The sequence below is a fragment of the Vigna angularis genome, chromosome 9 (assembly GCF_016808095.1).
Source record: "Vigna angularis cultivar LongXiaoDou No.4 chromosome 9, ASM1680809v1, whole genome shotgun sequence".
Taxonomy (NCBI): Eukaryota; Viridiplantae; Streptophyta; class Magnoliopsida; order Fabales; family Fabaceae; genus Vigna; species Vigna angularis.
Window position 1 is genome coordinate 30,012,459 of NC_068978.1, and position 11,825 is coordinate 30,024,283.

Consider the following 11,825-nt stretch of genomic DNA (forward strand, 5'->3'; position numbering starts at 1 on the left):
TTTATGAAAATCATATATAACCTTCTTTCTAATAAATAACATGTAAAGTGTTTTTTATGTGATAAACAAAATTCCATGATGAACTATAATATAATCTTTAAATCTCTAAACATTATTTGTTGAGAAGAATATTTCATATGACTAAGTAGACGAAATACTTTATAATTTAGTTTAAAGAGAAAGATGACTTTTTGTAATAATATTTAATCCATTTTTTAATTCATTATATTTTAAGGTATAAATCTATGATTTCTGAAAACAAAATTATGTAATATTTGAAAGTGGACAAGCATCATTCTTATTGTAATGTTATATAAACTTTAAGATACTAAACCATGTATTTTACAAACTAAATTTTACTCCAATATTCCAAACACTATATATAAAAACCCTAATAATTAACATTACAAAGTAATAAGAATGGACCCTTTTCCTTAAACATCTGAATTGATGAGCATGTTAATAATGGAAAGTGCTATAGCAGAAAGCTGAAAGGTATCTTTGTTTCTTTTTGTGAGTGGAGAAATGGCACCATTGTTCTTCTGCTTGAATCCATCTTCACATGTGGTAGAGGCATCGATGATTGAGCTTAGCTTGACGTTGCAATCGGAATGGCGTTTGGCCTTGTAATCTCTAATGGCTTCTCTGAAAGTGGAAATGGAGTCAGAATAGACTTCAAGACAATCATCTAAACATTCTTTGATGAAGGGGTCCAAGCTCTTGTTTTTCTCCAAAAGATCATTGATGTGAGCGTTAGTATCCGTCACGTTGTGCCTTGTTATCTTGATGGAGATTAGACCTAGTTCTTCGAGGTTTTTCGCATGTTGGCTCCTATGGTTGGATTCGAATGATGCTACACAGAATTTGTAGCTTATGTTGGGGTCGGTTTTTGAGCAATTCTTGCATGTCTGTTGGATGAGACGGTTGGCAAACCCTAGAGAATGCAATGAACAGAAGATGATTGTGAGAGTGAAGAAAAGGGAAGAAGAAAAAGGAAAAGAAGGGTTCATTTTCTTTGGACTTGGGTATGCTTAATTAGGGTTAAAATGTTGCATGCATGGTGATTTATAGATGGGAAAATGGTGAATTTTGCAGTGGTTGGAAAAATGTTCTTAATTTCTTGATTTGTATGTATGGTGGAGAAAGAATGCTTACATGGGAGTGGGAATAAGTTTAAGGTTGTCTTCTAAACAAGAAGGAATTGCAAGCTAAGTTACTTTGGTATTATTAAAGATTGAGTAATTATGGTCGTAAAAGCAAAAAACTTACAAGATTTAGGACTTTTATGTTGTTAGGTGAAGATTTTGGAAGGATTCTAGCACAAAAATATTGAAGTGGGAGATGTGGAAATAGCTACGCAAACTTTACTCAATTTTCTTCACTTTTTAATTCTATATATATTACTGATGTGGTGGTGTTTAAGTTAGATAGTGTTATGATTGTTTGTAAACTTTGTCGACATAAATAAAATTTATAAAACTGGAAATACATTAATAAATGTGTTTTAGTGAAGTAATTTAAGAGAATAATGTATTTATTAGATGAATTTTTAGCCTTTTTTAATAAGTTATTATTTGGACGAGAAATTTATAGATTTTTAAAAGTAATTCAAACTACTAAAATAGAAAATTTTAAAATTTATCTAAAAAAAGAGAAAATTGAAATTTTACAACCGGTTATTTCTTTTTGTACATTTATAATAAAGTTTATTTTAAAAAAAAGTTATCAACCAAACATGAAAGAAAAATAAGAATTTTCTACGGTATTTTTTTTTTGGCTATTTAAAAAGAAAATTATATATGTACTACCATTTAAACTCTTAAAATTTTTATAGATTATATAATATAAAGTTTAGAGAAAAGAAAAAGTCAACAATAGAAAAAACAGAGTTGCTTCCTCATACTGAATTGGACCCAGCAAACGTAATATTGGATTTAATAGTTTCTTTTATGGCTTTTGCTTTTAGCACCTCTGTATTTCATTTTACACCTCTTACCATTAACCGAGAAGTTTTATAATAATATATTATTATTGATAGTATTTTAGGAAAAAAATTGTTAAGAATTTCAAAAGAATATTTTTATTATTGCACTGTAATATAAAATGTTAAAATAATTTATGAATTTATGAAGTTAAATGTCAATGACGAAAATAACCTATTAATACCATTTTGGTTTAAATTTTATAATTTTTTTATGTTTTAATCAATTAAATTAATAAACTAATTTTTTAATGCCATGTATGTTTTTCAAATGGATTCTTTTCGTGTTCTTAATTAATTATATTTTGACTAACTTGATTTTAATAGCATTCTAGTTTAGCTTACAATATATTCTAGACACATATTACTAAACTAGATTTAATCAACGTTTATAAACTCAAAGTTATGACTTTGACACGTATTAAAAGAATTGCATGAAGTCACAATGGTTTTATTCAATTATAAAAAATAACTTGTTATCAATAACTAATCTTGAAAAACTTTTATACTAGTTAAAAGAAACTTTTTGTACTATACTCGGGTAGCGGACTGTTCGAGGGGAATGTCATCCTCACCAACTGGTAATCCAGTGATCGCGAGCCAGGTAAGATGGATGTCATTAATGACCAGTTAATATAATTAATGACCATATCAAAGGCAAATATATGGTATTTATGGATGATTGGCAGATTATATTGCATAAATATATTGTATTAATGAATAATTAATTTAATTAATGGGCTGGACAACTATGAGGCCAATAAATATACAAGGGGCAGTTTTTTCTGACTTGAGCGTCGGAGTATTTTCTGCAGGACCACCCTTGGTCGGGAGGACAACTTAAACATTAGACGAACATATTGACATAATGAAGGTCATATATGCAGGCAGAAGAGGCTAGGATTGAAGACGGACAACCTCGAACCCCAATTAAACCAAAATAAATGGCGCCCACCTTGGGGCCAAGGCGTTCAGAAGAAACCCAGCTTGAGACCACAATGGCAGAGCAGCTCCAGTTACAGGTGCTTCAGGAGATGCAAAGGCAGATGCAAGAACTAAGGGCAGAGGTGGCGGCTTTAAGGGCTGAGCGTGATGGTGGCTAGGGGAAGACAATCGACAACCTGACAGGGCCGATCGGCGGCATGACGATTCGCGTACTAGGAGCAGGAGTAGGGAATGGCCTCTTAGGGGTCATATCAGTTAAGTACAATTTGTAATATGATACTCAAGAAATAATACTAGATGTTTTTAGATATTTGTTAGCTTATTGTTTGCAGCAAAATACTCACCTCTACCAAGAGCGAAGCACACCCACAAACGAATCACCTTTACCCAGAGCGAAACTACGACTCGCTCGGTGATTCCAGAGACAAATCATCTCAACCAAAAGCGAAGCAAATGCACCGCTCGGTGATTCCACAGACGAATCACCTCTACCCAGAGCGGAACTACGACTTGCTCGGTGATTCCACAAACAATCACCTCTACCCAGAGCGGAACGACGACTTATTCGGTGACACTACAAACGAATCTACTTCGACCACAAAACTCCTTGGTAGAAGAAGACAATCACCGCTTAACTGTTCCTACCACCACTTAACTACCTGAATTATAAAACCCCTTTGCACTTGTAAACAGCTTCTCGGGGCTTGGGGGGCTTAATGTACTATACCCGGGTAGCCGACCGTTTGAGGGAAGTGTCATCCTCACCAACCGGTAATCCAGTGATCACGAGCCAGGTAAGATGGATGTCATTAATGGCCAGTTAATATATTTAATGACCATATCAAAGGCAAATATATGGTATTTATGGATGATTGACAGATTATATTGCACAAATATATTGTATTAATGAATAATTAATATAATTAATGGGCTGGACAATTATGAGACCAATAAATACAATATTAATGTTCAGGTAAGATGATCTTATTCCAAATTACTATCAGAATACACAAGGGACAGTTTTTTCTGACTTGGCATAATGAAGGTCATATCTGCTAGCAGAAGAGGCTTGGATTGAAGACGGACAATCTCGGACCCCAATTAAGCCGAAACACTTTTTATACCAGTTTTCGAAAAAATATAAAAAGTAGAGAATATAAAAAATATTTAACTTTTTATATTGGTTCTAAAATAAGTATAAAAAATGTCACTTTTATATTGGTTAAGGATTTACTTGAGATTAATAAAGAGAAATATATTTTTAGAGGACTTAACCAACCCCTTTCATAATTCTATATTTATATGTGTGAAGGTGGATAGAATAGGAAGACTAAAAGACAAAAAAACTCTCTCATAGGAGAATTAGGAAAAAAGGTTATCTAAACTAAACCTCTTATCTTAAACTTTTTATATGGATTATAAGCTATTTCAACACTTCTCCTCAAATTGGAGTATACAAATTGTATGTACTAAGCTTAAAATAAATAAATTCAATTCGATGTTCCCTTGGCCAACATATTTGTGGTTGATTGTTTGATCCAACAAACTCAATATATATTTCTTTTGTCAAAAACTTCTCACGAACAAAATGACAATCAATTTCTACATGTTTAGTTCTTTCATGAAATATTGTATTTGATGCAATGTGGAGAGCAACATCCCTATCGAATGCTCCGTTTGTGTAGAATGACGTTCCTTACTTGCCCCTGTGTTATCCTACTGCACAGTTTTCAAGTTGTTATCATTGACCTTGGTTCCCGTAAGCTGTTTCACCCTTGTTGGAACAAAATGCTGAGCGATATGCTCTAACCGAGCAATCATGTTCTCGACCTTAGCTACGTTCTCGACCCTCAAGGCCGTCAGTTCTCCTTCATACTGTTGTTGCATCTTCAACATCCATTGTTGCAACGCTTTGATCATCTTGGTCGGGTGTTCTGTATTCATGTTTTTTGTGGTCACCATTGTGTTTTCTTCAAGATCATCAGGCCCCACGGTGGAAGCCAAAATGTTTCGGGTGTGGGGTCTAGGATCACAATCAAGACACTACACGTCACACTTTTCTCTAGACCTCTTAACGTCATTTTTACAGTCCTGGTTACAAAATTCTCTTAAGTCCTTAATGCTCATTCCCCAAGCCGTGCGGGGGTACTTTCCAAAGGTACTCTGAGGCTCAAGTGAGTAATATGATTATTCGATTAGCATAATAGTAAAATCTTAAATTCGTAGTAAATGTCATCACTTGTCTCTTTAATTGAGACTCATATTTATAGATTTGGAAATAAACTTATAATTAGCTTAGGTTTAATTATGATATAATAAATGCTAAACACACTTTATCTATAAGTTTGATTATTAAAGATCATTAAGTATTTAGATGATCAATAGGCTATTCAACTCATCAATCGGTTACTGAAGTACGTTCCCTAATCGTAACACTTCGTACGACTGTATAGGTAAAAGCTGACTAGACGGGCATACGATACATAGTAAAATCCTAAAACATAAAAGAAAGATGTTTTTAATAAATTAAAATTTACAATAAAAATATTAATTTTGACTAAACTTAAAATCAAAATTCAACTTAGTTATTGAAATTTTAGTTTAATTATTAATATTTGAGTAATGAACATAATGTTATAATTTTTTTATTAATAAATAAAAATGACTGTCGCTATAATTTTAAAAATAATTATAATAAAATTTATGATTCCATACATTGTATATTGTTTTCTTATTTCACATATATTGTAACACATTTTTTTTATATAATAATATTATTGAAAATTTATTCTAATTTTCACATTAAATAAAAAAATATCTAAGAAAGTATAAATTTATTATCTTAAATTTTAGATTGAAAATACTATCAAAATCTATGTGAAAGAGACTAGTTAAAAATTAATGAACCCTCTAAAATATTTACTTATTAAAATAATCGTACTATATTCATAAATATATCACTACTTTCATTTATTACAAATATAGATATTATTATATGTCAAGTGACTTACTAAAATCTGATTTAGTTTTTAAATATCTAGAAATTATTAAAAAAACTCCTACATTACATTGACGAATAAAACTTAAAAGAAAAAGAAAAAAAAAGAAAGGACTTTTACACTTTGAACTTCATTTGAAAATGGAAAAGATGAAAAAAAGTGGATAAGTAGTAGTGAGGTTAAACCTCTCAAACCCAACACAAAACCACACAACAGAAGAACCTAAGCACTCACTCACAATCGTCAATGGCGAGGCTTAAGACGGGCATTGATTCGGCGTTCTGGGACCTCAACGTGGCCTCGCCGCAGTGCCACGACGGCTGGGCCAAGTCCGTTCCCGGAGAACCTTTTCCGGTGGAAGCCTCCGTCGCCAGCAAAGTGCTCCGCCCCCAGCAATTCTCCTTCCTCCGAAACGAGCTCCCTTTTCCCATTGTCGCTCCCTTGCTCTCTCCCACTTCCCCCAAGGATTTGGGCTCCTTCGGTCTCCAGGCCCTTCTCCTCAAACTCTCCTCTTCTCGCTGGTACCTAACTTTTTCACTCTCAAACTACTTGCTTTCGCTACCCTTTTGTTCTCCTTTTGTGATTTTGACAGTTCTTGTGATTTGGTTGATGTTGATGGCAAATGGGGTCTCCAGCTTTTGAGAATTGGGAATTTTGATATTTATTTTGTTTTCAAGTGCAGAGATTTTTTTTTTCAATTATTAGGAAAATGATAGCAACCCACCCTTTTAACTTTCTTTTTTTCTTACTATTGTTTGAAAGGAAATGTTTGGAGGATTTTTTCGCGTTAAAAGTTTTAGCGCATGAAACTTTATTTCATATTTTTCTTATTTTTTCTTTACTAGAAGGGTTTATGGAAATTTTTTTATGGATAAATCCTTTTTGGAATACAATTTTTAGCAATTATCACTTTTCGTATAATGCGATTTTGTAGCTTTTAATAAATTTTAATGGTTGAGTGTGATAGAGTATGATAAACCCACATTGTATGTCTCATATGGTGGGTTTGGCTTATGTATGAGTTGGTCATTTCACTTAATGTCAATTGATTTTGAATTGAATTTGATATGATATCTGAACTTATATCTTATCTTGGTAAATCGTCTATTCAAAACAATAGGTTTACTTGTTTTGGCAGACATTTGTGGAGAGGATTGTTGGGAAGTCTCACATCGCCTTCCTTAATTCTTGAGATGCAAGTTGTTAGGAAGTCTCAAATTGCCTACCTTAATTCTTGAGTTGGAACTTATATATAAGTTGGGCCAAGCTTAATGTCAATTGAATTTAAGATGAATTCTGATTAGAGGTGCCTGCATTAAATTTTGGGTCATCTGAACCTCCAATAGTCATTTATGTTCTTGTTTCTTTTTTCCGTACCCAATTTCTCATTTTTTTTTCCTTTTCTATTTAGTGATTGTGACTATGCATGCAATTTGGTTAGCAATTGAAATCTTATGGGACCATTTTTGTTTTTCAAGGGTTCTTTGGCACAGGTGAAAGAAAGCCCATTATATTCTCCTTAAAAACAAGTGTTTGTTTGTGTGTGTGTGTGTTATGATAAGAAGCCAAGCTCAGCCTTTAGTCAAGTGCATTTTTTGGGCTAATTGTGCTTTGCGTTGAATACTGGGACAAAGGGGGTTTCAAGCATTTTGAAAGGGTAATTTTTCCTTTACTAGGATATACTTTTCAGTTATTTCCAGGAACTCGAGAGAGCTATTTGTTTCTGCTTGTTCGTTTTGAAGTGCAGGTTAGTTTTTGTTGAATAGGACAAAATGAGTAAGAGGCCAAACATCTCTTTTCAGTCAAAAGAAGAAACAGAAAATGCTATTTGTATTATGTATATCTTGAAGAAAGTGGCTAGGGGGATGTCTTGTTTAATCATCTTTCATTCAAATATTCAATCCCCAATTTGTTGAAGATGTATTGAGAGTGGTTACTTGTCATTTTCGAGTGGTAAAGGTGTAGCATAGAACCAGCATATGCATAATATAAAACATAAAGGTAATTTCACTGTACTTACTTGGATTGCATTATTTTAGAGCCACTGAGTGTAAACGGTTGATTTTAGTACCTACTTATTTTGTGTTTCTTTTCATTATAATTTTCTGATAAATGTGAGTAACATAAAGCAGTAACTAAGCATATATGTTCACTCTTTAATGAGTTTTCAAAATGTTCTAGAGTTTCATCCTATACAGCACCTTAGCTATAGTTCTTTGTTAGTAGAATATTATCAGAGGCAAAAAGGACAGCCAAAACTATCTGCAGACAGTTTGTATACATTATGAACTGATTATATATTTATATGTAACGTTTAAAATTTCAACTTTTCAATATTCTTATATAACTCAATTATGATCAATACAGGTGGCTTACAATGACCGGACAGTTTCGTCCCAGGAAGCTGATTGTTGGTGTTAAAAATGAGATTTCTAAGGCTGAAGATTTTGATCTCTCCACGGTCAAGGATGTTGCAAAGCATTTCGTTGACAAGGCACTTTTTTCGCTTGGGTTAACATTTCAGTATGCTTTTTCTCCTTCAACATCCGTATTGTTTGGTTTAGAGGGCCATGGTGAGAAAGCAAAATTGCGCCGCAAAGTGATGGTTTATCATAAGGCATGGATTTAACCACTTGTTATAATTTTTTATTTTTATTTTCTTCTGTGAAAAGATTTTCCTGTTTGAATCAAGTTTGAGATTACATTCAGTCAAACTGAACATTTTTAATGGACCTCATTCATTCACATTTATATAAGCATATTCCTCATTTCAATGTTGCTCTGTTATCGTGCCATGTTTTTCTTTTGTCTATAATGAAATATCTGAAAGACAAGATCTCTTGCAGCTTCCTGATCATGATCTTACATTAGAAGCAGCATGGCCTCAATTGTTTCTTGACCACAAAGGAAAATATTGGGATGTCCCTGAGTCTTTATCTGTTGATTTGTCATCCCTTTTGTCTGAATCTGGAATCCGTTGGCGTGTTGGGTTACATAAAAATGGTGGTAATCCCCAGCAAGTGAATGCAACAGATGGTAAGCCGCCATTATCTCTGCTACCAGGGTTATCTCTGAAGAGTGCCGTGAGTTATGAGAAGATTAAATACTTCTGGAGAGATAAAGGCACCGTGGAACAAGGGAATGAAGATGTGGTTCCATATGATGTGCGTCTTAACGAACCTCACTCAGCTGTGTTTGGAGTGATTGGTAATTTTCTAGACTGTTTGAGATGAGAATAAGTATTAAAGTATGTTTTATGTTGTGTTGTGTTTTTACACATTTCTTCATAATTGCTCAAGCATTCAACTTCTTTATCATTTTGATGAAATTAAATAGCTTGTGTAGAAGAGAAGAAAGGAATACTGGCACTACAGTGAATTTATATTACAAGTGTGTTTTGATGTGCTGCAAAATGCAAAGCATTAAAAAATATAATGGAATGCAAAAGTTACTCCTCAGAGATCATTTTAAGATCCTCTAAATGTTGTCAAGATTTCTGAGATATTTTCTAACAAATTTATTGTACAAACAAAATTCAAATATGTTAATAACGAGAGCTTTGCTTGCTTAAGTTGCAGATTCTGTTTGAATAAACAGTTTTCGTATATGGATATGAATGCATTCGATGAATTCCTTGTTGGATGACATAAATTTCTCTCGATCAATTGTTTTCCCTTTGAACATATTTTGCCATTTTGTGGATGAGGATGTTAGCTGTGTAGACAAGTTTTGGCAATTTTATTATGTATGAATTGTTTTTCTATTGGTTCATAAACATTGTAGGTGGCACCTTTACTTTGAATGGAAGGAGCTTTTCTAGCACTAATTCAACAGAAGATTTAGGGGTGTCAACAAGCAAGAGATTTCAATTTTTTGGTGATGTGTTTGGCTCAGTTGGTTACTCCTTTCAGCGTGGAAAATTCACAAAAAAATATGGGGACTTGACCAGAGTAGATGCTCGTCTGGATATTTCTTCAGCTTCAGCATCTGCAAAGAAGATTCTGAATGGTTCCAGGGCTGATGTTGGTGAACAACTACCAGCTTTGCCCAGGCTAAATTTAATCTTTCAACAACAGGTGAATTTTTTTCTCTGCTGATAAAAGCAAACTATCTTCCTGTGTATGTTGTTAGGTTGAATGTCTTTGTATCAAGAACAAGTTTTAACTGCAATGTATGTTTGTTTAATGTCTGAATAAAATTCTCCATAAAGAGATAAAAGGAAGAAAAAGTTAAATTCACTTTTTTATAATCTAAATTAATGTATACATAAACTAATTATAAAGGCTCTTTTATATAATTTACTTAAATTTTTACTTTTAACTTGTGCATCACCTAATTTGAGCTCATGATATAGCTTATTTTTGGCTTAAATGCTTACTTTGTCCTCATGTTAAGAGGTGAATTTCTGTTTAGTATCCGGTTTTAAAAATGAAGATGTTGAGTTCCTATGTTATGAAAAGTGTATGAATAAGGTCTTGTTCGTTAAATTGACAGCAACTACGTTAAGTCCATGCTAATGTGGCTGTACTTTTTCTCTTCTCTCTTCTGCTGTCCAGCTTTTTTTCTCTCTTGTTCAGCTTTTTCTTTGATGATTTGTTGATCTTGTTCTTTCTTTGTGGATCTTATTCATAATATAGGGATCCAATGTCTTCATTTTTAAAACCGGGTACTAAACAGAAATTCACCTCTTAACATGGGGTCGAAGTAAGCATTTAAGCCCTTATTTTTCATTTTCCCCTCCTTATTTTTCCTAGAAATGTTTGTGGAAAGTTAGACCGAACATACCCTTGGTAAGAAGAGTATTGTAGTAACTCAACTTTATGTGTCAATGTTATTTTCTATGACTCAATTTTGTTATTGTTATGTCATTCCAAATCTGTTAATTATAAACTAGTTGAAAAATGAAAATTAGTGTTTTAAGTTGCAAGATCAATTGTAGTTCTTGCTATTGAAAGTCTCACATAAGATTGTTGTTTCTTTCAAAGTCTTACATCTATGTTGCATAAATTTTCATACATTTATTTCTACTATGCTTTCATTTATTTTTCCATTATTCATGTGGTGTGTACCATACGTGTATCAAATGTGAATTAAACCCCCAACAATATGAACTAAATTTCCAAATTTAGTTATAATCTTCATCATTCTCGTAATAGTATCCAGAATTGTACACCCCTTGGCTATTTTTCTATATCATGTTATTGGTGCTGAATATCTACTAGCTTTGTCAATGACTAATATCCACCAGAAAATCTGGTTGATCACTTTTATGCTTTGTTCAATGGCTCCGAATATCTTGGAGATTTGCTCTGAAGTATATCAGGATCTGAGTATTTCAGTATTTTGGACTGAGTAGGTTCAGCAACTATTATATTCCAGATCAGCAGCATACTGTACCTGATAACCTTATAACTGTGATAAAGATATCTGTAGGAAAATAAAATAAAATTGTTTATCTGTCCACTTGTAGGTTGCAGGGCCAGTTGTTTTCCGAGCAGATTCCCGAATTGCACTGGAAAATGGTTTGGCGATAGAGGATTTCATTTGCAGCCTGAGTTACTCCTTGAAGTCATTTGAGTCTGGAAAGGTTGTTGCTTGGTATTCTCCAAAAAGGAAAGAGGGAATGGTTGAGTTGCGAATGTATGAGTTTTAGAAGATTGAAGCTTCCATTCATGCATTCTTCAAAGATACACCTTTCAATCCAAGAACCCCAACATGGTTGCTCTAAAAGGTGCATTTCGATTACATTACATGTTGCATGCATCATATGATCTGTTGAAACTCAGCACCATTGATTTTGTAATGCCAAAAGGGTTTAGTTGTGTAACATTTTCTGCATAAGCCTAGTACATTTCACATTCAAATTCTAAAGAGAATCAAAATGCTGGAGTTTAAATGAA

General features: G+C 33.2%; 2 protein-coding genes across 2 annotated transcripts; one reads left to right on the forward strand and one right to left on the reverse strand.

The window, feature by feature from the left end:
• Window positions 1–338: 338 nt before the first annotated feature.
• On the reverse strand, window positions 339–1,035 carry LOC108347303 (putative invertase inhibitor). Its single transcript, XM_017586470.2, has one exon. The coding sequence runs from the start codon at window positions 1,008–1,010 to the stop codon at window positions 435–437; it is 576 nt and encodes a 191-aa protein (XP_017441959.1). The 5' UTR covers window positions 1,011–1,035; the 3' UTR covers window positions 339–434.
• A 4,967-nt stretch (window positions 1,036–6,002) lies between these two features.
• Window positions 6,003–11,825, forward strand: LOC108346907 (protein TRIGALACTOSYLDIACYLGLYCEROL 4, chloroplastic). The gene is made up of 5 exons (XM_017585970.2): window positions 6,003–6,446; window positions 8,293–8,542; window positions 8,772–9,132; window positions 9,709–10,001; window positions 11,396–11,825. The coding sequence occupies exons 1-5, from the start codon at window positions 6,172–6,174 to the stop codon at window positions 11,576–11,578; spliced, it is 1,362 nt and encodes a 453-aa protein (XP_017441459.1). The 5' UTR covers window positions 6,003–6,171; the 3' UTR covers window positions 11,579–11,825.